The sequence below is a fragment of the Melospiza georgiana genome, chromosome 20 (genome assembly GCF_028018845.1).
Source record: "Melospiza georgiana isolate bMelGeo1 chromosome 20, bMelGeo1.pri, whole genome shotgun sequence".
Classification (NCBI taxonomy): Eukaryota; Metazoa; Chordata; class Aves; order Passeriformes; family Passerellidae; genus Melospiza; species Melospiza georgiana.
The window spans coordinates 7,936,966-7,962,813 of NC_080449.1; the positions used below are offsets into that span (position 1 = coordinate 7,936,966).

Here is a 25,848-nt window from a genome sequence, read left to right on the forward strand (position 1 = left end):
TGCGTAGCCTAATCCAAAGCCTGACTACCCAAACAGTGAAAAATTTTGTTTCTAATATCGAATCCAAATCAAATCTTCCCTGTCTCAGCTTAAAGCTACCTGTTCAAAGGATCTTTCACTGATGTGCACAGGGGAAAACTTGCTCCTGGCCTGGAAATTCTTCCCCTTTTCTGAGGAAAAGTGAAATCTGAGGTTGTCCCTTCCCATCCTGGAGTTGACACTTTTGAGCGATGGGACAATTTGGCCATCACCACCACCAAAACCCACAAACCAGGAAAAACCTATCAGTATGAATTCCAGAAGAAAAAATGCTACAATAACTTAAAAAGCACCTTTACTATTTTCAAGTTACAAATCTTCACTACAAGTACCCACACTGCACTTCGGGGAAGTCATGTGGACAAAAAGACAAGCTCCCAAGATCTTCACATTTACAAAGCAAACAACATTGCTGCTTTTAAAGGTTCTCTTTGTTTTAGTATTAAGATGGTGAAAAGAAACATCTATAAAAGTCACTTTGTTTCCTCACTAAAAATTGCCAACCACAAAAGCTCATTTTCCATTAAAAAAACTTCATTTTTAAGAACATATTTATATACAAAGTTACACCAACCAAAGAGTTCACAATCACCTGCAAACTGATTCACTACAAGATCACACAGGAAGAGCTTCATCAGCATCTGAAGGTAGTGACTCTTCCCAACATCCATCACAGGTCCCTGACACAAAATCCTTTATTGGTGGAAAATAGGAACAGCTCCAGAGGCTTCACATTCATCAGTATCGCCTGTTCATCTTCTTGAACTTCTCATAGTGATAATCATCCGTGGCTTTTTCATTGAGGGGACGTTTGCGATTTGGAGGAGACCCTTCAAAAGAAAGAGAAGACAATTTCATATCCCTGTCCTTTCACAGGACACATTTCCTGAACTCTGCCACCTCCCTTAGACAGTCCCTCACTATGTGAGGTTATTGCCTTACACCCTTTGCTATCCCACCAAACTTTTGTCAGGTAGCTTTGGTACCACTCCAGTTGTGACCTTCACCACTCCACCCCTGAGCTGGAGGATGGATGTCTGTCTCTACAGACATCATCCAGATTTCAGGTGTGATCTAGAGGTGCAGCAGCACCTGGACTTGGATTGCTCTACTCACACTACCCCAGGGCACTCAGAGAAGAAGAGGAAAGCAGAGCCAGATTGTTCTCTGTAGAGAACAATCTAGAAGAAGTGTCTCCTTACAACCATTCAGGTGTGGAACTCACACTCAGGGTCTCTGAGGAGCCCTGAAGAGGTTTCAGTGTCTCCCTACACCTATTCAGGTGTGGAACTTACTCTCAGGCTCCGGCCTCTCCGTGTCCCCCACCCTCAGCGGGCGCGGCTTTGGTTCCTCCTTGTTCCTTCGCACTGGAGCATTCAGCTCCTCATGATAAACTGCAGGAAAGGAAACATCAGGTAAGGAATATTATCTGGAGCACTCTTATCCACAAGGATACATTTCTATGGCCTGTGTTATAAGTCATCTTTACCAGAAAGAACAGAAACTCAGAACCACCCTTCTGGGAATTGGTTTCTATGGTTAACTAGGCAAGATGGGGCAGAGCAAATTTCAATAGCACTCTTTCAAGTGGCCCAAACACTCTTCACTTCCATCAGAACACACCAACCTGATTCCCATCACCCCTGTAAGCATGGAAGGACACAGCAAGCTGCCTTTCCTTTAGGTGTCTGCAGCATCAGAGTGTCACACAGAAATTAATTCCCATCTCCTGTCCAATAAGGTCAGTATTTGCTTGGCCACCCTGTCTGCTCTGGCAGCTTGCAAAACTGGAGTCTCTCCATCACACACCATCATTTCCAGCACACTAAGCACAGCTTAAAGAAAACAACTTGAAATTTATGAGGCAGTGTCAGCTGGGAGTTCAGAAAGCCCAGCCATGAGAAATACATCCCTCTCCTTGCTGATGGGCAGAAGGAAAAAAACAGGCCAGACAGGACCTATCTGAGCATTCCAGGAAAAGCAGACACACTGATACATAATTTCTCTGTCACAACTGGGTCAGGAAGGACACTCAAGACTTACATCTGTTGTGCTGGACATAATTAACAGCCATGTTGGTGGGAACAAAGGAAGTTTCGCTGTCTTTCTTTTTGTTCTGCTGCTCTGCCAGGAGCTTGGCCTTGGCCTCTTCAGTTGAGATGATGTTTTTTATTTTTGCACTAGAAGGAAAAAACCCAACAAACTCATAGTTAGAAAGGGTAGCAGGCCCAGAAGTGCTATGTGCATGGAATTTGAGGACAGCAATAGCACTGCTGTTGGCATCTGATGCAGTTTTTGAGAGAGGAGGTGCCATAGAAACACTTTGTTTCAAAGGCAAAATGGAAGCTCCTATCTTGTGCATCATTTCAGTGCAGGACACAAAGGGGTCCTGCAGAAAGCTGCTGGGGTCAGGTCACAGAAGAGCCTTTTCCCAGAAGTCCCAGGATGGAGCTGCACCAAGCCCTGGGGCTGTGCAGGACCAAACCAGAACAAGGCTCAATCCCACCCACCCCAAACTGGGGATGTGCAATGTGCACAGTGCTGCTCTGCCAGCCAACAGCTGCTGATCCTGGCAGCCCTGCCAGCAGCCACAGATGTGTGACACACTTACTCAATCCCCAGGTCCACTTCAGGAATGCCACTCAGCATCTGGTTGGACAACATCTCCTCAGTCTTCTTGGCAGAGGAGACACGGATGTTCTCTGGCAGCTCATACAGGGAGTCCTCAGCATTCTTCAGCTTCACCTTCTGCTCCTCGTTCTCCACAATCCCCTTTCTCTTCTTCAGCTCAGTCTCAATGTACTTCATCCTGAACAGCAGCACACAGGGGACAGGGCATTTAATTCTGTTCCTGTACTCTGCTCCAGCACTGCTGCATCCCTGTCCTGACAGCTGGGAGAGAGGAAAGAATCGTCTCTCCAAAAGCACTCAGTTAATATTAGCAGCAAAAACTGTCCAAGAAATAATCAGATCCTCCAAGGTCTTTAACAGCCAGCAGAGAGGGCTCCCATGGGATTTAGTGCCAAGCTGGCTGGTTGGCACCTCCTAGCTCTGCCCATGGAAAAGCCTTCTCAACTCCAGGAGGTGGGAAGTGAAAGGACAAGGGAAACTTTCAGTGAGAACTGGGAAGATGTCCTGGGACTACTCAGAATCCACAACATAAAAAAATAAATGGTGAGGGGCCACCCAGTCTGATTCAGCAGCAGAGACAACACAGCACGACTCACATGTCAGCATCTTCATCCCGCCTGTTGGTTTCTGCTGAGAAGGAAGTTCCCAAGTTCAGATCTTCCTCTTCATTAATCCTAAGTGGAAACCACAATGTTTACAGGTTTTGGTGGATTTTTTTGTTGGCTGTTTGGGTTTTTTTGGCAGTAGTGTGTGTGGTGGGTTTTTTAAAAGTAATTTAACAAGTTAGAGCAAAAGTAAGTGGTCAGACTGCATAATATGAAACTTCATGACACAAGCTCTGGTTAATTAATTACCAGTTGTCATTAAATACTAGTCCTGGGAGAGATTTTCAGAGCTCACATGCACTTACCTGTCCTTGCCTCTTTCTTTCAGCTTCTTCATGTCCACCATTCCCCCAGATTTTATCTTAAATGGGTCATCCTGTAAAACAAGAAATAACAAAAACCCCTGAAGCTTCCCTCTAGTTGAATGCTAGTCTTCAAAATCTGGATAAAACCACAGGAAACATTCAGGGACTGAGCTGTGACACCAGTCCTGCCCCAGGCTGGACTGACACACACAATGTTCTCACACCATCACATCTGAGCCCCGAGGGGATAGAGCTGTCCAGCACTTACCACAAGTGTGGCTTCTTCTTGCAGCTTCTCTCCCACCAGCAGAGCCACGGCACTGGTCAGGCAGATAAAGAAAGAATATAAAATTCAGCAGAAGGAAACACAATACTGCATTGCTTTATCCCTCTCTAGGTCTCCCTGTCTTTTCCATCCTCAGGCTTTAACAGAGAAACTTCTCTGTCAGGAACATAATTTTGGCAGTGTCTGACATAATGGTTTGTACTGGAAGGAGGCAGATGGCAGGAGAGAAACTGGCTGTCACATCACACCCCTGCACAAAACACAACTTCCCCTCCCCAGTGCCATCCCTTACCTCACCCCATTGGGCCGCTTTCTGAGGCTCTGAACTTCTTTGGCTTCCTCAAGTTTTAACCTAAAGGAAAAAACACATTTGACTTAGTACTTGATGCTTTGGTTTTAATTAATTAATTTTATTTTCTGTAGTTAACACAGAATTTTCTATTGAAATTTGCCCTAAACCTCTGCACATCAGCATCCACTTTTTGGGTTTCAAGTTAAATAGGCATTTTCTATTTATTTAAGCAATCCCATGCAGCCAGAAAAAAAATCTAAAAACAAGACACTTGGTGGATTTGTTCCTTTCTGATGCCTTAGAAAGGCAGCACCAAACACAGAAAGGCTTGAAGAAGAAGCCAGTTTCGGAAGGACGAGCCAAAACACATCCAAACATGAGTGACTCTGAAGAAGGTTGATGGCGAATTGAAATCTCAAGAGTTTCTCCCTAAACTGAGAGGAATCCGTAACTCCTGGGGTCACGTAAGGCTGTGACGCACGCTGTGACGTCACGCCACAACACAGCGGTTCAACATAGCACTATGCCGTGACGTCACCGCCCCCAGCACAGCCGTAGCTGACGATATGTCATGACACGATGTCGTGACACCCGGACACCGCACTGCTGGGCTACAGCAGACCTGGGTCCCGTCCTGCCCCTCGACCGCCGCAGGGCCGGGCGCAGTTGCGGTTTCCGCTGGGCCCGGCCCGGTTCCCCGCCGGCGCCCGACCCACCTGACCTCCTCGGCGAGCTGCTCGTCCTCCTCCTCCTCGTCCTCGTCCTCCCTGCGCCGCCGGAAGGATTTCTGGCCCGGCATCGCTGCGGCTGCCGCGCCACAGCCCCCACACGGCCGCGTCCCCGCCGCTGCTGCGCCGCGATGACGCCACAGCCCCGCGACGAGGCCGGGCGGCACCGCCCCTGTGCCCGCACCTCGGCCGGGCAGGAGCCGCCAGTGGGGCCCAGAGCGCTCCGTGCCCGCCCGGACCGGGCCGGGAGCCCTCGTACCACCCCCCTCACCCCGGGCCACGCACGGTCATTTCTGGGAACACCTCGTGTAAGTCACGAGGCTCGTTCCGTTTCTCGCAGTCCCGGCAGCGCAGCCGCCGCCGGTGGCCGGTGCCTGTCAGGGCCGCCGTGGAGAGCGTGGGTCCCACACCCGGGTTTGCAGCCCAGCCCTCGGGGCGGGACGCGGCTCCATCACCCGGCTGCTCCCCGCTGGCCCAGGCACTGAGCCGCACTGTTGGGTCCCCGGCCGAACGAGCCGGGGCTCGCCCCTCTAGCAGCGGCTCTGGGGCAGAGCCCCGACTCCTTGGGGAGCCCTCGGCCTTGGGCCCGACCCTGGGACCCCGCGGGGTCGGCGCCGCCACCGCCTCCCCCGCTCGGTCCCTCCCCGCCCCGCCCCGCCCCGCCGGGCCCGGCCCCCGCTCCTCCCCCGGCCTGCGCGGCACCCGCCGCTCCTCCGCCGCTTCCCCGCTCCGCTCGGGGCCCGCGGCCCTTCCCGGCGGCCCGGCCTGGGGCGGGGGTGGCAACGCCCCGGGCATCCCGCAGGTGAGCGAGGGCCGCGGCCGGGGCGGCGGGGCCGTGCGCGGGGAGGGCGGCCGGGCCGCGCCGGGGATGATGCAGCAGCAGCGAGCGCGGGGGCTCCGGCCCCGATCCTGCCGTGCCCCGGCCTGGGGGCGGCCCTGCACCCCCAGGGGCTGCTGCCGGCCCCGGGAGCGGGACCGTGCTGCTTTGGGCTGTTTCTGGTCAGCCTCGCTCGTGTCCGGCAGCTGTAGCGTCTGTCAGGAGGGGACTTGGATTGTGGGGGTCCGCTGTGTTTGAGGAGTGACATAGCGGGCAAGGGGGGATTTCCTGCAGGTGGTTTTTGTCTGAGAGCTAAATCTCTAGGTGAGTCATGTTGTGACCTCCCACAATAAATCAGTGTTCGGACCTGCTCTCCTTTGCGTGGTGCACAGAAACCTCCTGGTTTTCCCATACCTGATGCAGCTGTGAGCCAGCAGCACCTGCTTTCTGCTCCTGCCTTGTCACTAGGGCAGTTCGGTAAATATTTCTTTCTTCAGTATCTCAAGTAGAAAATGTCTCGGAGCACAACTGCAGATACTTCTTTCCTTGGTAGGTTATGCAAGACCAGACCTGGTAGTTGTTTTGTAGCTGAACAATGCAAAGATTTCTTTTATTTGTGCAGTTGCTCCGAAGAATGTCAGCCTGCATGGATGTGAAACTCTTGACAGCTGGCTCTAGTTTTGGTACGAAACCACACAGTTGTTTTAAGAAAAAAAAAAAAACAACCAGCAAAAACCTAGAAATGTGTTCCTGTGGAAGGCAGGCAGAGAGGCTGGGTTTGGCAGCAGCTGAAGACTGAAAGTAGGTTGCAGTTACGGAGGAGCTGTTCTGACATGTTCGTGTACTGTCCTCCCTCAGCGGTGCCTGAGAAAGGCAGGCTGAAGGACTTGTTGTAGGGTAACTTCTTTTCCCATCACACACAGAACATTTTGACAAGCATGGTTCAGCTCTCTGGCAGTGCTTTTATGAAATTCCTGATTTCCTGAGCAGAATTAGAGCTGTGTGTGCCAGCTGTAGCTCTTAGGGCAGAGTCGTGGGAAGGCAGAAGTTGAATATCTCCTTCTGAACAGTCACAAACCTTATTCTGGTGTGTGTGGTCAGGGCTGAGAGGCAAAAATGAGGTTTTCCCTGCATTGTTCAGACAGGGAAGCACTGTGTGGGAAGATCAGCACCCCAGTCTAAAGACTTGGTTTTGATTTTGAGGAGAGGAGTGGTCCCACAGAATGCACTGAAACCATCCAAATCCAAAAGACTGCTTAACAAAGTGCTTCAAAACGAGTTCCCAGTTAGTTTAAGCTGGTGAAGATGAGGTCTGGAATTCATTTTAAAACAGTATTTTGTTCATTAAATTTTCTGGGGAACATCTGGGAGAGAGATAAGAAATCAAGGATGCTGAAATAGCAAATGTAGCATTGATTTTTCTTTTTTAATTGGACTAGCTGATGCATTTGGGGAAAGGGGTCTGTTCTGGTGAAGGAACTCAGAGCCTGAAATGTCCCAGTTTTATGTGTTAGTCAAAGCTGCTGTGCTCTTGTTATTTGTATTTTCAATCAATATCTGTTACACGGTGCTATGTTCCTTCTCTGTGAAACTGCATGAAATTGCTCTGTTGTTTGTTAAGCTTTTCTTGAGGAGTTACTGAGATCCAGGTCAGCACCCCTGTGGTGTTTTCCACCATACACATATGATTTCTTCTCCCTTTGCTCCTCCCATCAGTTTACTGAGTTCTAAAGAGTGCTGAGAAAACAGAGTAAAATTAGCCTTGAGGTTTATCTTCTGCCAAGACAAGGTGCTAGGCAAGCTTTCCACTCCCAAGATAAGTGTTACTGATATGGCCTACTCATTTATAATCTTTCTTTTCTTTTCTCCCTCCTGTCAGTGATTCAGACCAGATAACACTGGGAATTGTTTCAAATGTCCTCAAAATGTGAAAAAAAAGCAGAGTGTAGCAGCCATGTGGCTGCTGGAGTCATTAACATTGAGTTCATCAGATTTTTCCACTTCTTTGTTGAAATGATGTGGGCTCTTCACATCTGCTTCATTTCCAGCCAACTGTAATATTTTGGATCCTTGTCTGTGCTATTAATATCACTTATCTTCTTTTCTACTTTTTTAACAGCCATGAGCAAGGTTATTTAAACTATGCTTAAAAAGCACAAACTCTCTTCATTTTTTTATAGCTGCATATTACTGAGACATATTTGAAATCTTTTATATATCCATGGACCACCATAAAAGTGTTTATTGTGTTCATAAGCTATGAAATCATCTGTTCTTGTGGTGCTTGGATGTATGAGCTGGGTGGAACAGTGTTTTGTTATGTTTTGTACAGACTTTGAGTTCTGTGGCTCATACTGTTAAAAATCTGCCCATGAAATGGTAAATTCCTCAGAGACTGGAGCCTGCTTATCGGTGTTACAGTTCATTTAAGTCTATTTCCCTCTTGCCCAGCTTCATTTAGAACTAATCATATTTTTAATGTTTGATGAAGAAGTGTAACAAGGAAATGTTAGATTCAGATCAGCACAGTTGGGTGCATGAAGCTCCCAGACACCACAGGCTGAGGGCTGGTCATGGGCTGCAGCACCTTTCACTTTTCATCAGGGTTTCATGCAAATGAGCTAATTAGATTTGTATCTTTGCAGCTGAAGCTGTGCCTGTGTGCTGAGCACCTCCCAGCATTTCTGAAGGCACATTCCATGATATGGATTATTAGCTTTACTTGTTTCTCTCTCCTCTCCATGGCTTTGCTCCTTCCCTACAATAACACAGTGCAGCCACTCAGCAGTGGGGCCAGACTGTGCCAGATTTTTTCCAATCTCTGAACCTTAAAGATAGATATGGAACTCTAATATGCAAAACATGCCCAGGTATCTTCTTACAGTCTGACCTGAAGTGAAAGGAGCCATCCTTTTTGTCCTAGGAAACCCTCCTCACATGAGTGTTGGTGAAAATGGGGGACACAAGGGACATCTGTCCCCACCTGGATTCCATAGGAGAGGTGACCACGGATGATCTGCTGCTCAAATCCAAGGTACAGGGTTGTGGCTCCCAGTTCTTTCCCTTTTAGCTGTTGTGCATGGATTTGCATGTTTGCATTTTGAAGAAGACCCTGCCTATCTCCAGAGGGAAACTCTCCTTCCCCCACTGATGTACCCACATGTCCCATAAATCACCCCACAAATTTCTCACCATCATTTTATCCTGCTTGAATGTGTCACTTAGCTAAAGTGGTGCAAGTGTGTATTTGATTGGAAGTGTGGTGAAAGGGATGAAATACTATGAGCTGAAGGTTGGCTGTTTTATAGAGGTTTCTTACTCTTTAAGGACTTGGTTACTTAAAAACCAAACCAAACAACAAGCTTTCTTTTATCATCAATACACAGGGAACTTGTCAGTCCTGTGGAGCTGTGGGACCAAACCTCTGGGCTTGTCTTCAGGTAACAATGGCTTGTTTGTGTGCATGATGTAGTGGGGCCTCACTCAAATAGCATTTGTACTGAAAAAATAGTGGGGAGCAAAAAAGGGGCTCACAGTAGAACTGTGCACTGGTTCTTGATGGATTCCAAAGAGGAAACTCTCCAGTAACATTGAAAGGGTAACACTGTCACAATCTGACAAGATGTAACTGTTCACTCCCTTTAGGGGACTGTCCTTGCTATTCCCAGTAGGAGATGATAAATTCCCCAGTGCTGGTTGTTGTCTGGGTGTTGCCTCTGCTGGCACCTGTGGAGAGGCTGCAGGTGACACCTTGGAAGTGAGGAGGGAGGGAATCCATGGGACACTGGGGCAGGCAGGGACTGTTTATTTTTACACTGGAATGCCCAGGCTTGGGGCTGCTCAGATGAGAATCCCTGTTGGAGCAATGGCCTTGGAACAGAGATTTTGCATGGGTGCAAACCTGATTCCAGGTTTTCTTTCTTAAATCACTTCTAAATTTCCATCACTTCTAAATTTCCATCTTGTTGTGGGCCCTGAATAAAAAAAACAGGTTAGAAAACCAGGAAGATAATTCTGAAATTGCTGCTGCTGGGACTGGAGTTACAGACTGTTTTCTAAAGAGTCTGACATGATGTGCCCATTGTGCTTTGGCTCTTTCCCATCTCTAGATTGGCTGTCCTTATGTTGGTTGTGGGGAATCCTTTGCTGACCACAGCACACTTCATGCACAGGTGAGCTTTTCTCTGTTCCCTACATTTAAACAGAATTAAATTTTCCCTGTTCCATGCCCTGGTAGTCCTGTACTCCAGCTCAGGCCAGCTGTCAGAGGAGATCTGTTGTTTCATTTTGATTTGCAGGCCAAGAAGCACAACCTGACAGTGAACCTGACCACGTTCCGTGTGTGGTGCTATGCCTGTGAGAGGGAAGTGTTCCTGGAGCAGCGCCTGGCCCAGCCCCCCTCACCCCCCAGCAAGTTCCCTGAGCAGGTGGGTCTGGGGCACAGGGGCAGGGCTGGGAGCCTGGCCAGCTTTTGTTTGCCTGGTGTAAAATTATCCAAGTGGTTCCTGCCATGGTGCAGTGTTTGCTGTGGTGGGGACACCTTCACTGACAGTGGCTGCCTGTAGCCAGGGGACACTAGCCCTGAATTACAGGGTGTCCCAGCAAAAAGACAAATGATTTAGGGGTGGGAACTAGATGAGTTTTATGGTCCCTTCCAACCCAAATAATTTATGATGCTATAATTCTATGACTTGAATATCCATTCTGACTTAATTTTTAACATTTCCAGTGGGGTATCTGCATGTGAGAAGAACCTGTCTGTCACGTTTTCATTTCCAATGCATGGCCCATAGAAATTTCAGCTGTCAGACCAGAAACACAATGTACTTGTGACACTGCTGCTCATTCCTGATGTTTCTTATCACGTGTACTGGGAGCAGTAATGGCACTATTTCCACTCCCTGCTGCCTCAGAGAGAAGGCTAGACAGTGCAGCCTGTTCTTCCTTCTCCTTCTGCTTTTCTTGGAGGCTGACTTGATTTATATGTGAGATAATATCTCTCACAGCTCATCTTTCAAAGCAGGCCTGTGACTGATAGTTATTTCTCTGTCTTTAATCTAGGATTCTCCTTTGCCTGCTCACCCTCTGAAAGCTGTTCCCATTGCAGTGGCTGATGAAGGCGAATCTGAATCAGAGGATGATGATTTGAAACCAAGAGGTAACTTTGCATTGAGCTGATGAAAGAGCTGGCAGGGCAGCTCTGCAGTCTGTAGGAACTGCACTGAGAGGGTTCCTGGCAGCAGAATGTGGAGACTGCCTAGAAAGGGCTGGATTCCCTCTCCTTGGGGAGGAATATAGAAAGCAGCACATCTTGAAAGTGATTCATCCCTCTCTTGTTTGTGCTTTAGGCCTTACTGGAATGAAAAATCTTGGGAACTCCTGCTACATGAATGCAGCACTTCAGGCTCTCTCAAACTGGTAGGCATTAGGGCTTTCAGTGTTGTCACAACTGACTTCACTAAATACCAAAAGTGTCACCTCTGATCTGAAACCTTCATGAGTCTTGCAAAGAGAGATCAGCCAGTCTGGGGACAGAAAAAAATAGTGGTTTTTTAGGGTAACAGAAGTGTTACAGTAGGAAATTTAGGAACCAGCCAGCTTGTGGCTATGTACAAGACTCATGTTTAGATGAATGCTTGAAGTAAAATTTCATCATTTCTGTTGCAACAGAAATTATTTATCCCAGAGAAAACCATGTCATATCTCTTTATTATCATTCCCACTGATGTCATTCCAATAACCTATATCCTAAAATATTCTCTAGCCATCCTGCTGAAACTCAATTCCAGGACCTTTTCTGTACTGAGAGCAGGTTCAGATCAGCCTTTTTCATTTGATCCAAGTGAGGATCACATCTGCATCTGGAATCACTTCTTCCCTTGGTTTAAAATCAGTATTTAAAGCATGCTTTTGATAAGGCCTGCATGAAGTTTTGATAAATAAATAGCAGCAGAGTAAAAATTTCTGTGGCCTGAATCCTTCTCCTTTTCCTTCTCTTGTAGCCCACCTCTGACACAGTTTTTCCTGGAATGTGGTGGACTGGTCCGTACAGATAAGAAACCTGCCCTGTGCAAAAGTTACCAGAAGTTGGTGTCTGAGGTTTGGCACAAGAAACGGTGAGTGGTGACCCCTGATCTACCCTGGCCAGCTTTCAGAGGTGTGTTAGTTCTGAGCTCTGGCATGGCAGAGAGGAAATCTGATCCTCAGGGACCAGGGCATTGTCTGAGGCAGTGATTTAACCCCCTGTGTGGATGGGGATGTGAGAATTCCCTGGGATCCAGGAGATCCCATCTCCTGCTGATGGTGATGAAATGGGCACATTGATGTCAGTGAAAATAACTAATTCTTAATATTACAATTTTTTAAAAGGAAGAGTTTTTAAAAATATAATGTCACTGTTGGCAATGAATAAAAAATGATTGAGTAAGGGAATACTTGAGGCTATGGACTTCAGTGGCCAGCACTTAATTGCACTGCTCTTGATTAGCAAAGAAATTGATGAAAAAATTTGGATGAAAAAAGTGATTCAGAGATTTTTACTAAATAGAGTGGAAAATGCAGGTGACATTTTGGTTTGCTATTGGTTCAAATTCTAGACCTGTTCAAAGGACAGTGCAAAATGATGTAGCTCTGTTTAAATCTGAAGATGTCTGCTCTGTGCAATAAATAAACCCCAGCAAAACAGGAATTTAAATGGCATTGCATGTTTGCCTCAAGTTCATTATTAACAAGGAATAAGTAAGATATGGAGCAAGGTGAACTGTGTCTTTGTAGGGGAGGAGGCTGCAGGCTTTGAAGCAATATCATGTCATTCTAACATTGACTGAATTGATCTCATTTACTGGGTGATCAGCCTGCCCAGATTTTGAGACAAACATGGTGCTGGAAAATCAAACAAAGTCACTAATTGCTAAACTCTGCTCTGGAAAGAATCACTTCCCACACTCAAAATGTGATAGAGCTGGAAGTGAAATGTGTTTTGGGGAAGGGTCTCTGGAAAGACAGACTGAAATGGCTGCAAGGTGTTTCTGTCTCTTGGTGTGTTTGTCACCCAGATCATGCAGAAATCTCTGCTCAGGCTTTGCAGGTGCATAATTATCTTTTGGCCTCTTTAACTACACACCACACCCTCTGTTATGGCCTGTTAGACAAACTGGCCCCAAGCCCAATATGCAAACTGACTCTTTCTTTTTTCTTTTTCCATGTCTGAGCAGCCCGAGTTATGTTGTTCCAAGCAGTCTCTCCCATGGAATCAAGCTTGTCAATCCCATGTTCCGAGGCTATGCACAGCAGGTGGGGGCTGAAAAAACCCATGTCATTATCCCAAAACCAGAGAATTTCATTCTTGCAGTGGTGGTGCTGGTGTTTAGAAGGAAGAGCTTGGGAGTCATGGCCTTTCTTTGTCAATATCAGTGATCTTAAAGAGCATTTAGGAGACCTGGATTCTCTTCCAGGCTTTCCTCTGGCTTGTTGGTACCAAATCAGTTCATTTCCTTGTGTCAGCTTGCTCACCTCTGAAATGATGGTGGTCAAATCCTTTATAAATAGCTTTGAGATCTGCTGATATCTGCTCTATGGGAGTTTGGTATTATTTATTCATGTCAGAGCTGAAGAACCTGGATAAATCTGCACTAAAAATTCAAAGATATGAATGTCCTATATTCTTTTTCTGGGGAATTACAGCAAAACTAAGTCTTATTTAAAGGTAGTATCCTTTTTTTTTCTTTTGAAGTCTTTATCAGTGTAGCTCTTCTGTTTGTTCTTTATGACAAAATGTAAACAACACACTATGATTAGAAAATTTACTAGAGAAGTGACAGTGCATCAAAACTGTGATAGTGACAAGAAATCAAAACAAAGAATGAAAATAATGATTAATGAAAGAACTTCTCTGTTTGTCTTTGATGTGAAATACGTTGGATTGGAAAACTCTGATCTGAAGAGATAAATTTGAAAGGTAGGCAGGGCAGGCTAAAAGCCAAACTTCATAAAACAACTGAAAGGTCGTAATTAACTTTCTGCAGTTGTCAAAATACCAGCTTGCTTTCCAGCAGCTCCTTTGAAGCCAAAGTATCAGCTCTTTTACCATGTATTATGAATGTAGGAGCTTGCAGCTAGACTGTACAGCTTTGAGTTTCTGGTTCCTCTCCCTGTTTATTAAAGATTTTAATCTGCCCTAAGAGGTGGCTTGCCATGAGCAGAAGTCAGTGTTCCTAAGATGTGTTTGTGGGAAAGAGGCTGTCCTCCAGGGCCTGCTGTTTTCATCAGGTTTCTCCTTGCTTTTCCCCTATTATCCGTGTCAAACCCTGATAAATGTGCTCCTGATTTGCCTTCCAAAGCTGCTCTCTATCTTTTCAAAGTCTTTCAGCTGAAGGTATTCAGATAAAAAATTAGGCCTTTAATTGTGTAGGAGTTAAAGCATTTCTGTAACAGTCAGGCCCTTTGGTGCATGGCCTGCTCAGCTGGGTCTGTGTGCTGCAGAGCAGGCTCAGCTTTGTGGGCACTCTTGGAATCAGCTGTGCATGGACCCATCTCCCCTTTTGCCCCATTTCTGGCTGGGTACTGACATGGAATCCTGGTTTTCAGGACACACAGGAGTTCCTGCGCTGCCTGATGGATCAGCTCCACGAGGAGCTGAAGGAACCCATCGTGGCAGAGTCGAGGGACCTGGACAGCAGCGAGCAGGAGGAGAAGCGCGAGGGCGACCGAAGCCCTTCAGAGGACGAGTTCCTCTCCTGTGACTCCAGCAGTGACAGGGGTGAGGGAGAGGGCCAGAGTCGGACGTCAGGGAGCATGGGCAGCAGCTCCCTGGCAGAGACAGAGCTGCTGATCCAGGATGAAGCAGGGAGAGGGATCTCAGAGAAAGAGAGGATGAAGGACAGGAAGTTCTCGTGCGGCCATCGGCGCAGCAACTCGGAGCAGGTGGATGAGGATGCAGATGTTGATACTACAATGATGCCAGTGGATGGCAGAGCCTCACCTGAGATGCTGCCAGCTCCCTGCCCTGCCAGCCCATGTAGGACACCAGGTATACCCCTCTTTCTGTTGGGATATTTCCAGGAAGATGTGTTACCATCCTCCTCAGGCACTGTGGTGTAGTGCAGTGGCAAACACATAGTGTGATTGTTCCTTCTCTGTGTTTCAAAAGATTTTGCATCCAAGGTTTTCCTCAGTCCCTGCCTTTGTGCACAATTGCTTCTGTAAGGAAGTGTACTTAGTGAGCCAGAGAGGTGCTTAGCTAGGCTGTGAGCTGAGTAAAGGCACAGCAGTGAGAGCTGCCTCTGCCAAGCCTGCACTGTATTGATGCCTTTTAAGAAAAAAGGTTGGGTATGTGTGCATCTCTTTATTTGATACACTGGTCTAAGGAAATACTAACTGTGGAAAAGGCATGGCAGAAGGTATTTGCTAATGTTGGACTGTGGACTTTGGGGAGAGAAAAGGGAGAGGCAGTGTGAGCATTTCTGTGTCTCAGGGAAAAGAAAAGAGCAGCATTGTGGAGTCACCTCAAGCTGAACATATCCGATCTTTCAACGCTTCTTTATGTAAGAGTCTTACTCTGCCAGCTGGCACTGAAGGCAGCAATGCTGTCTGTGTGGTTTAGGGCTACAGGAGCAAGCTGCAAAATCTAATTAGTCATAAGTGTGAAAAAATGGCAGGTTGTTTTCTGGGGATTTTTAGTATGTAATTATTAGCTGTTAGGTACAGCTCCGTATGCACTCTCTCCTGTGGCTGAGGGAGCTGTGTCTGCCAGCCTGTGCAAGCAGCACAGTTAATGGACACTGCACTGTGCCTTTGAGAAAGATTCTGTGCTGGAACACAGAGCTAGACTGACACAGACTGCAGTGGAGTTGCCTTTCATAGCTGGGATTTTCAGCAGTGCCCTTTTCCCAAACAGAACCTGACAATGATGCCTATGTGCGCTGCTCCTCGCGCCCCTGCAGCCCAGTCCATCATGAGATGCACTCCAAGCTGTCCAGCTCTCCTCCCCGCTCCAGTCCTGCCAGGCTTGGACCTTCCTACATACTCAAGAAAGGTAGGGCAAAGAGGGATTGCTGGGATGCAAAGGGGGGAGCATGTAGAGGAGGGAAGAGAAAGAATCCATCATGATTCTTGATTAACAGATGTAAGTGCTGGTTCCCCTGGACGTCAGGGTGTTCTAAAATAGTGTTTGGCAAAGACTGCAGTAAACCTGCAGATAAAGTCAAGCTCTGGGCACAGTGATGTTCTAGTGTGGAGCCTGAAATGATCCATGTCTGCATCTGTGTACTGTGTTTGTCGTTAATAAAATGGCTCTCAAATCCCAGGCACAGGCTCTGTCCCTTTAGGGGAGTGTGGAAATACATAAACATTTGTTTGCCAGACTTGAATTTCATGGCATGGAGGCCAGAGAGCTGTAAGATGCTGTTACTGACAGAACTTCCTGCCTCTTGGACATCTTGGGCTCACAGGAATGGAATTAGGGCTGCAGATGTCCCTGCAGTGCTGGGAGCCTGTCAGGCTGCAGAATAGAGCCTGGCTTGTGTTGTTATCAAACTGGTCCCTTCATCCCAGAGCAAATTGCAAATCAAAATCCATCAGTGCTGCACAGTCTGCAAACACAATGGCTTGTGCTTGTACCACTGTCCCTCCAGCTGCTGCATGAGGACATTCTTTATTCATCCCTTTGGCTGAGGTCAGCACAGCTGCAGATGTTCTGGCTGCATGAAAACCACTCTGTCTGCCTGCACGTGTGTGTGGGGATGGGTTTGTTGTTATACAAAACCTTGCATTTGGCCAGTCCCTGCTGTGGAGAGTCCTCTCCAGTGTGAGACACTTGGGGAACACGTGGTAAATGTCAGAGGGGAAAAAAAATGGACAAAGTGCAGAGGCAGAGGGGGAGAGGAAGAGAAATGCAAAGCTTGGAGCAAAGTGTCACAAGACCTCAGAAAACCAGGGGCTGTCTGTGGCAGGGCTGGGCTTCTAAACATGTAAAAGGCTGGAAAGAGGAGTTCCAGTACAACAATTTCTGCCTCCTGAGAGCCAACTGGTTCACTTGGCTTCCTCTCCCATGGAGCAGCAGAGTCCTTCATGTCTCTTCACACTTTGCCTCGCCATGTCCCTGGGATGGGATCTGAACATGAGGACAATGCTTGTCCTGTGTTCTTTCATGGTTGTGTGACTCTGTGGAGACTGAGAGGGCCATTCCCTGTTCTCCAGCCCAGATGCAGGCCTCTGGCAAAAAGAAGAAGGAGCTCCGGTACCGCAGTGTGATTTCCGACATCTTCGACGGCTCCATCCTCAGCCTGGTGCAGTGCCTCACCTGTGACAGAGTGAGTGTTCTGGGCCTCCCAGTCACCAGCACAGGCTTTGGGCTTGTAGATCTCTCTCTGGGGAATGGTGCTGCTCTTTGAAACCCTGTAGGATGCAGCTAATGTGGCCATAGGTGGTGGCAGGGGAGGGGTGAGAATCTGCCATGCCAAGGAGATGTGTTTCTGTGTTTGCTGATCTGTGTTATTGAGTTGACCCAGCAGTATCACATTCACATCAGGAAACTGAGTCCAGTGCTACAAAGCCCATGACAGAAGTCAGTGCTGACAGCAGGGAAGAATAATTAGCCACACTGAGTTGCTCCTGCTGCCAGATCAGGTTTCTAGCCTAGACTAAATCCAAGCAGTGATAAAAGGTGATGAAGGTCAGGTGCCAGCTCCATTACACACATGGGAAACCCTGACCTGTTCCTCTTGGGTATTTCCAGGTTTCTACAACAGTGGAGACGTTCCAGGACCTGTCACTCCCAATCCCAGGGAAGGAGGACTTGGCCAAGCTGCACTCTGCCATCTACCAAAATGTGCCAGCCAAGACAGGAGCATGTGGGGACAGCTATGCCTCACAGGGCTGGATTGCTTTCATCATGGAGTACATCCGCAGGTGTGTTCCCTCTGCAGCACCTCTGTTCTCTGGGCTTTGCCCTGCAGTGCTGGAAGCAGCTGTCCCTAACCAGTGCTGTTAACACTGGGATGTCACCTGGAGCCTTTCCTTGGAGTGTGTGGCACCTCACAGGGCTTTGAGCCTTTTCATGGGGAGCAGTTGTCACTGCTCCTCTGGATCTGTCACACACCTTGAGAGCTCTTGTGCAGCTGATCACCCCTCACTGCTGCCTCAGAACTGCCCTCCAGAGCAAATTAGTTCCTGGTGTAGTTTTCCAAATAATTTCCAGTTTGAGTAGGAACATCAGCTGAGAGCAGCTGTGCTTTCTCTGCTCCTCTGGGATGTGGGATGAGCTTAGGACCTACAGCTAGAAGGAAATTTATCATCCACTTGGGGTTTTGTGTGCCAAAGCATTCAGCTGTTTTGTTTATAACTCTTAACCCCTTTCCTCTGCAGATTTGTGGTGTCCTGTATCCCTAGCTGGTTTTGGGGTCCTGTGGTGACCCTGGAGGATTGCCTTGCTGCCTTTTTTGCAGCAGATGAGTTGAAGGGTGAGTTTTTTTCTGTGGGGGTCTGACAGCATGGAGGAGCATTCCTTAAGTATTTCAAAGGCAGATTAAATCTCCTAGAAATCCTGTCTTGTGTGTCATTAGAGACTGGCAATGCCAAAAGTTTGCAGCTCAGCATCTCTGAGCAGGAGGGAACTTTTCTACCTGCTCAGGGGTGGGAAATCTGGGTGAGAGTGTCCTCAGTGAGGAGCAGGCAGAGCTGTGGGTTGGTTGAGTGCTGTGGCTCCTCAGTTTCTTCACTTTCTCATCCTTCCTGCTAATTGGCTGCATCCCTTTCTTGCCCACACTTATTGACAGAAGTTGTTTTGATCTTTTCTCATCCCTGGCCTGCCCAAAAGGCTCTTAATCTGCTTTCTCTGCACTGTCTGGAAAGGTAGCTGTGTCAGCCTTGTGTGCTCTGAGCAGCTGCATAATGGCTCTTCTCTCTCTACAGGGGACAACATGTACAGCTGTGAACGGTGCAAGAAGTAAGTTGGCATTATCTGTTTTGTGCTCCATGTCTGGAGTTTTATTTCTCTGTACTGCTGTCAGATATTTTGCTGTGTCTTCTGCCTGGACAATTCTGCTGGAATTCAGGATTTGTCTTGGATTCCAAAGGGAGCAAGACCCAGCTATGCCTTTGCTCTAGAGAGTCCTCACAGCTCAGCTCGTTTCTTTTCCTCCCTCAGGCTGCGGAATGGAGTAAAGTACTGCAAAGTCCTGCGCCTCCCAGAGGTGGGTAAAGGCACCTTGTTTCCTAATTCTCTTCTAGCAGCCACTGAGGAGGTCAGGAGGCCAGAGGTAGAATAAAATCAGCAGGGTTTTTGGTGGCAAAAATATCAAATCTGTATTTAGATAAGAAGAGGCTTTCTCAGTCTAAGCTCAGTCTAAGTCTCCTGAGCCAGCAGGATTCATGAGAAACAGGCAAAGAACTCCTGCAAGGATCAGACACACAGAGATGTGCTGTGCTCCCAGAGCTGCCATGGCAAAACTGCCCTTTGGTGTCCTCTGTCCTTGGTCCTTTAGATCCTTTGCATCCACCTGAAGCGGTTCCGGCACGAGGTGATGTATTCCTTCAAGATCAACAGCCACGTCTCCTTCCCCCTGGAGGGGCTGGACCTGAGACCCTTCCTGGCCAAGGAGTGTGTGTCCCAAATCACCACCTACGACCTCCTGTCTGTCATCTGTCACCACGGCACGGCTGGCAGTGAGTCCCTGTCTGGGAGAGGAGCAGGGTGGGAGTGAAGCAGGAGGGTGGTCAGGAGTAGCCAGCACCTCCTGAGACCCCCTCCATTCTCAGCCTCTGCCCTTTGGAAAGTGAACTGAGCAGCTCCTGACAGATCCCCTGCAGCTCTTTCAGCCTCCCCACAGGCTTGGCTCAAACCCTTTCCCACTGTTCAGTCTCGCTGAGAGGCTCTTCCAAGGAAGGCAAATCAGGGTGACAGTGCCAGGCTCTGCTGCTCCAGCAAAGCTTGCCTGAACAGGAATTACCCTTTTCTTTTTCTCTCTCTCTCTGCTCTGTGCCAGCAGCTAATCCTGTTTGTGCTGCTGCCATTATCCCAGGCCTGCCTTCTGTCTGCAGAGCAGATCCCAGCAGTGCTGTGCTCTGTTGCAGGTGGGCACTACATTGCCTACTGCCAGAACGTGATCAATGGCCAGTGGTACGAGTTCGATGACCAGTACGTCACCGAGGTGCACGAGACCGTGGTGCAGAATGCAGAAGCCTACGTGCTGTTCTACAGGTGAGCTGTGCCCTCAGCCCCTTCCTGGGCACAGAGCACCTGTAAATGCATTTCCCACATGGAGTTCTCCTCTCCCTGCTCCAGGAAAAGCAGTGAGGAGGCTGTGAGAGAGCGTCAGAAGGTTGTGTCCCTGGCCAGCATGAAGGAGCACAGTTTGCTCCAGTTCTACATCTCTCGAGAGTGGCTCAATAAATTCAACACCTTTGCTGAGCCTGGGCCCATCACCAACCACACCTTTCTGTGCTCCCATGGAGGTAAGGCTGCTGGGCCTGGGAGCAGCACCTCTGATGCTTCCAAATGCAGGAAAAAGCTCCAGCTGCCATCCTGATTCGGGGAAGCTGCAGAGGGAATCTCTTTGGCAGAAACTCCAGCCTGCTCAGGGAGGGATGAGACAATTACCCTTTGTGCTGCTGGTTGGAGGCCTGGGGGGATGTTTAGTGCTGGGAAACAACAGTTTTCAGTTCTCTGTGTTTAAAAACAAACCTGTAGAAAGCAGATAGGGCAGGGTTTATCTGTGTTACCCTGTCAGCAGGGCTGCCCCTCGGGGTTTGTTTGGAGAGGGGAGCTGATAGCACATCTGACTGACTCTGCTGCTGTTTCGTCAGCCATGCTGGGGAGCCCTCAGTGTAAATCTCTCTTCTAAATTGGAAATGAAGCACTTGATTAGAAATTAGGGCCGTGGATTGAGAAACCTCCACAGTTAATGAACTTCTGACTGTCTTCCATTAGCAAAGAATGCAGATTCTGGAATCAGAGTTCTCAGAATGGAAAATCTGCCTTCTTATCTGTGTCTGTTGTACACAGCAGTAATGAGATCCCTGATTAATTCTTCCTCTTGCCTTTCCTCCACAGGGATCCCTCCTAATAAATACCATTACATTGATGACCTGGTTGTGATTCTGCCCCAGAATGTGTGGGAATATCTCTACAACAGGTGAATATGGCCATTCCATTCTCTCTCCCAGTATTTGTAGAGTGTCCTGATCTAAGCCAGGATGAGCTGTATCAGTGCCTGTCCCAAAAAGATAACAAGAGATAAGCCAGAAGAGGAAAATATGGCTGAGTAAGGGCAGCTCTGTGCCCTCAGCTGCAGATGCACCTTCCTCACCAAAAATGGTATAAAAATCCCTGTCAGTAGGATGCAGGGCTGGGAAGAGCTTCCACTCTGCTGCAGTTCTCCATTGCCCTGCCTCTCCTGTGCCCAGGTTTGGGGGTGGCCCTGCTGTGAACCATCTGTACGTGTGCTCCATTTGCCAAGTGGAGATCGAAGCCCTGGCCAAGCGCAGGAGGATCGAAATCGACACCTTCATCAAGGTTGGCTTGGGAAGCACCTGGAGCAAGGCAGAGGGCAGGGCTGGGGAGTGCAGGCCTGGAAAATGCCTGTTCTGCAGAATGTGATCTGCAGCACAGCCAGGAGCCTGGCCTGGGCTTCCCCAGTGCAGAGGGGCAATGCTGTGCAGACAGAGAGTGTGAGACCATCCTTGTCTCGTGCCTGCTCTGTGAGCAGAACAGGGGGTGAGGAGGGAATTCCATGGGGTTCTTCTGGAGAACTGGCCTTACAGATAATGGAAGGCCCCCCCAAGATCTCAGGAGTGGCTAAATCCTTTCTGTTTCTCTGTTGCTGCTGTCCCAGCTGAACAAGGCTTTCCAGGCAGAGGAGTCTCCAAGTGTCATCTACTGTATCAGCATGCAGTGGTTCCGGGAGTGGGAGGCCTTTGTCAAGGGCAAGGACAATGGTAAGGATCAGACACTGGGGGTCTGTCAGGGGCACAGGGGGAATGGAAATGACTCCATTTGCTGGGTCTTGGCTGAGCACTGCCCCTGGCTGGGCAAGGTTCAGGCACCAGCCACTGTGGCTGCCTGCAGGTCTCCAGGGCAGGACAAAAATGACCTAGAGAAGTTAGGAAAGCATCTGAATCTGGAGGCAGCAAGGAAATCAGCTGTTTTTTGACATGTTTGTTCTCCTACAGAGCCCCCTGGACCAATTGACAACACCAAGATTGCCCTCACAAAACCAGGTGGCCACGTGCAAGTCAAGCAGGGTAAGGCTGGTGCTTGCTGCCTGAGGTGCTGCTAAAAGGTAAAGGAGACTGTTCCACTGGGTCTGGCTGTGCTTAATGAAATCACAGAGCAAGATGGTGTTGCAGAGGATGACAACTCTGCCCTGCCCCTTCTCTGAGTGAGCCAGGCAGCTCCTGCATGCCCAGATTGCTGCTGACTGGTTCTGCAGACCCCCAGCTCCTGCCTTGCTGCTCCCCAGGCCCCTTCCACCACTCCCCTTTGTGCTGGAGCTTTGATCTTGTGTTGCTTTTGATGTGGTCTTCTCTCAGCATCTGCTGTGGTCCAGCTCCCAAAGTTAAAACAGGCTCAGGTTGTGCCTGGCAAGGTTTAGATTGAATATTAGGAACAATTTCTATATGGGAAAGGCAGGGTTTGGAAGAGGAGGGATGTAAAGGATGTGGAGATGTGGTGCTTGTGGCCATGGATTGATGGAGAACACCCTGGTGCTTCCAGCAGGAGGGGGCACTGCAGGGGCTGTGTGCAGGGACCCCCGGTGTCTCCTCCTGCTCCTGGGCCGGGCCTTCGGGGGGAGCTGTTTTTGGGGAAATGCTGGCGTGGTGGGGCCCTGACCTTTCCCTGCTGTGCCCCCGGTGAGTGCTGCTTCCCTTGCAGGTGCTGACTACGGGCAGATCTCCGAGGAGACCTGGGTTTATTTAAGCACCCTGTACGGGGGCGGGCCCGAGATCGCCATCAGACAGAACGTGGCGCAGGTGCAGGAGCTGGAGAACCTCCACGGGGAGCAGAAGATTGAGGCGGAGACTCGAGCAGTGTGATGTGTGCACAGGGGGCAGGGCCGGCACTGGCACCGCTGCGGGGGACGGAGGCTGGGAGTCCTGCGGGGTCCAAATCCTCCCTGGGCTGGGACTCGAGGTGTGTACAGCTCCCCCAGCACTCCCGGGGCAGGCAGGCTTCCTCCTCCTCCTCCTCCTCCTCCTCCTCCTCCTCCTCCTCTCGTGGCTCTGAGCGCGGGGTGGTGCTGGGAGAGGCTGGCACAGAGCTGCACCTCCCCTCTGGCTGCAGCCACGGTCACAGGCTTGTCCTGAGCTGAGCCCTCTCCCTTCCCTCTGCTTACACCAAACCAGCACTCCCAGCTTGGCCCCAGTGCACTGAGCTCTGCTCCTTTGCAGGTTTTGCTTTTGGCACTTCTCTTTTTAATTCAAACATGTAAAGATAATGAGACATTATTTATGTTTCCAGCAGGCAGTGGTGCAAGCAGAGAAACCTGGTTTGAGTCTGAGTAAAGCCACAGAGTCTCTTGTGGTTTTGTGCTGGTGGTGCTGTCACAACTTCCTAGTTTTGCTCTTTATTGAATTCTTGCAAATTCAGTTGCAGTCAACTAAGAAATTTGGAAAGAAGCTCTTCCCTTCTCCTTTCACTCACAAACCCACACCTTCACGGTCCTGCAGATTTTTATTTTCTCCTTGTGTCTGCTCTCCTATGTTCAGCACATTTTTGGACAACAAGGCTGGAAGGCTCCTCCTTCCCAAAGCCTCCTCAGGCTGACCCTGCCCTGAGCCTGTGTCTGACTCCCTGAGGGGGTGAAGCTGAGGAGGGGCCCCTTTGTTCACTCCAGAGGGGGCACCTGGGGCTGGGGAGGGGCCCAGAATGGTGAAGCAGCTTTTTAGGAACGAGCTCTTTGTGCAAACAAGCCCCACCTGTGTGCTGAGCTCATTCCAGATGTCCTTTGTGTGTGCAGTGGCTCACTGAATCCATTTGCTCCCAAATCTGCTGCCACCAATGCAGCAAAGACAGAAATGAGGGCAGAAAAGGCCAAACTTCACTTTTCTCAGCAGGGCCATTCTTAACATCCTTTTTGTTAATTTAGCAGCAAGGCAGGAGTTGAATCTTTGCAAGGCTTTGAGAGCAGTTTAATGGAGGAGAGCTGGGCCTGAGGAGCCAAACTGTTCATGGTGTGGGTGATGCCACAGCACCAAGCCTGGCCTGAGTGGAGCTGGGACCTCCTGAGCTCCTCAGGAAACGTGGGAGGGAGGGAAAGGCTGACTTAGAGATAGAAGGAGGTAGGACAGGAGAATTTGAGAAGAAAAATGTGGCCTTCATGGTTCTTTTTCCTTTTTTTTTTCATTTTGTTTTAGATAAAGCATTTGTTGCATAAAGCAACTTCTCTAAAAACTGTCTATAATTGATTCAGCATGTTAATTTGACAGTTCTGTTCATGGGATGCTTGTTTAGACCCAGGCAGGCCCCAGGGGAGGTCAGAGAATGAGCCACTGTTGAGATTCTCATTGTTCCAAGCTGTCTTTATTCCCCAGTGCAGCAGCCCTGCTGTGCTGCAGAGCCTGCAGGGCTGCATGTCTGTGTTGTCTGTGTTCAGAGGGTGCTGTACAGCCTGTAATGACACTCCTGTGCTTCAGTGTTAGACCTTGTGCTCAAAGTGGTACAATAAATTCATGTGCATCCAACAAGGCCTGCCTTGCCTGGTGAGAGGGGCTGACAGCTCAGGGAGCTGGGTGGGGAAGGAAGAAAAATTTAAAAAAAAATTAAATGTGAAATAAAATCCAAACTTCCTACTGAGCAGAGGCTGTGTGGGGACAGATCCTTCAGCAGGATAAGCCTGAGGCCACTAAACCATCCTGTACCCCTTCAGACCTCCCTCCACCTTTCATTAACCCCATTGCACCTGAGAGTGCCTCAGAAAGCCCGGATGTGCAGCTCATGGACAATATTATCCTGGAACTTGCAAGGGAAGGAGTTGAAGTTTCATTGAGCTGTTCCAGGATTCTCCAAGAGTTTCCTGTCACTGTTTTGTGGCCAAATATCCCTGCAGGTCCATTCCCCTCCCTTGGTAACACAGTCAGCAGCCTGTTCCCAGGGAACACCAGGCTCTGGCACTGGGAATTTACAGTTTCTGAAGCAGCCCCAGGGGCTGGAGCAGCAGGAATTCCCTGCCCAAGTGAGTGATGCAGCCTCAGCTGGAGCTGGGTAATAAGAACATGCAGTTTGTTCTTGAGCAGCTTGGAGTCAGCTGTCCAAACTTGGATCTTTTAAACAAATCTCTCACCTGAGCAACTGAACAGCTCCAAACCTTCCCAGAGACACCAAGAGCTGCCCTCAGGGACTGCTCAGGGTGCACAAACAGCTCCAGGCTGCTCTGGGTTTGCTCTGCCTGCTCAAGGACTGGAGGGTTTGTTCTGCATCCTGATTTCACCCGAGCTCCAACTGCAGCCTGGCTTTCCTCCAGCTCCACTGTGGCACTTCTGAGCACACCTCAGACAGCCAATGCTGATCTCTTATCAGTTCACTTTGCAAATCATTTCCCCCTTTTTTATCAGGTTCCTTTGCTAATTGCAAAAAAGAGGAGCAGAAAGAACTGTTCATGCAGTGGGGACTGATGGAGCAAACCTCAGTGTCAGATTTTCTGCTCCCTGCCCTCAGCTCAGTTCTTGTGTCCCTGTTCCTGGGAGCAGAGCCATTGCTCTGCTGTAACTGTGACACAAACACTCCACACAAAAACCTTATTTCATTTTCTTCCCCCTTTTTGCTCAGCTCTACACCCCCAGCTCTCCCCCACCCCTTTGGTTGTGCCTTTTCTATTTTAAATCAGCAGTGCTGATTCTGTGAAAGATAAATGCAAGTGAGAGCCAGAGGAACACCCCCTCCTATTCATTATTGCCCAAAAGCAAAGACCAAGGCCTGTCACAAGCAGCCCTGATCTGTCCTGAGCTGACAGGGATGGTAATTAGTGCTGGCAAAGAACAACTGAAACCCTGCTGAAGAAATGTAGCAGCTTGACTGTATTAAACAAAAATCGTCTCTAGATTATTTGTCAGATGAAAGGACCACCAGGTGTCACCTACTGAGCGGGAAAACTGCAAATCTTGGCTCTTGGATGGGCTCTCTGCAGTGACCTGGACCAAGGGGTGATGGAG

The 25,848-nt window shown here is 48.9% G+C and overlaps 2 protein-coding genes across 3 annotated transcripts; one reads left to right on the forward strand and one right to left on the reverse strand.

The window, feature by feature from the left end:
- Positions 1-305: 305 nt before the first annotated feature.
- Positions 306-4,998, reverse strand: C20H9orf78 (chromosome 20 C9orf78 homolog). The gene is made up of 9 exons (XM_058038212.1): positions 4,875-4,998; positions 4,159-4,218; positions 3,849-3,900; positions 3,581-3,651; positions 3,267-3,344; positions 2,651-2,848; positions 2,083-2,219; positions 1,335-1,433; positions 306-869 (listed from the first exon to the last, which is right to left on the reverse strand). Exons 1-9 carry the CDS (start codon positions 4,955-4,957, stop codon positions 778-780), a joined length of 870 nt encoding a protein of 289 aa, XP_057894195.1. The 5' UTR covers positions 4,958-4,998; the 3' UTR covers positions 306-777.
- Positions 4,999-5,090: 92 nt separating this feature from the next.
- On the forward strand, positions 5,091-24,426 carry USP20 (ubiquitin specific peptidase 20). 2 transcript variants are annotated; one of them, XM_058038162.1, is made up of 24 exons: positions 5,091-5,194; positions 8,627-8,737; positions 9,090-9,143; positions 9,813-9,875; positions 10,002-10,130; positions 10,765-10,861; positions 11,052-11,121; positions 11,706-11,819; positions 12,918-12,996; positions 14,290-14,731; positions 15,599-15,736; positions 16,900-17,012; positions 17,438-17,610; positions 18,067-18,161; positions 18,613-18,646; positions 18,848-18,893; positions 19,185-19,365; positions 19,774-19,900; positions 19,985-20,154; positions 20,753-20,834; positions 21,106-21,214; positions 21,534-21,636; positions 21,871-21,942; positions 22,574-24,426. In XM_058038162.1, the coding sequence occupies exons 2-24, from the start codon at positions 8,657-8,659 to the stop codon at positions 22,732-22,734; spliced, it is 2,733 nt and encodes a 910-aa protein (XP_057894145.1). In that variant the 5' UTR covers positions 5,091-5,194; positions 8,627-8,656; the 3' UTR covers positions 22,735-24,426. The 2 variants fall into 2 exon arrangements, with proteins under 2 accessions (XP_057894145.1, XP_057894144.1); XM_058038161.1 differs by lacking the exon at positions 5,091-5,194 and adding an exon at positions 5,586-5,688.
- Positions 24,427-25,848: the final 1,422 nt, after the last annotated feature.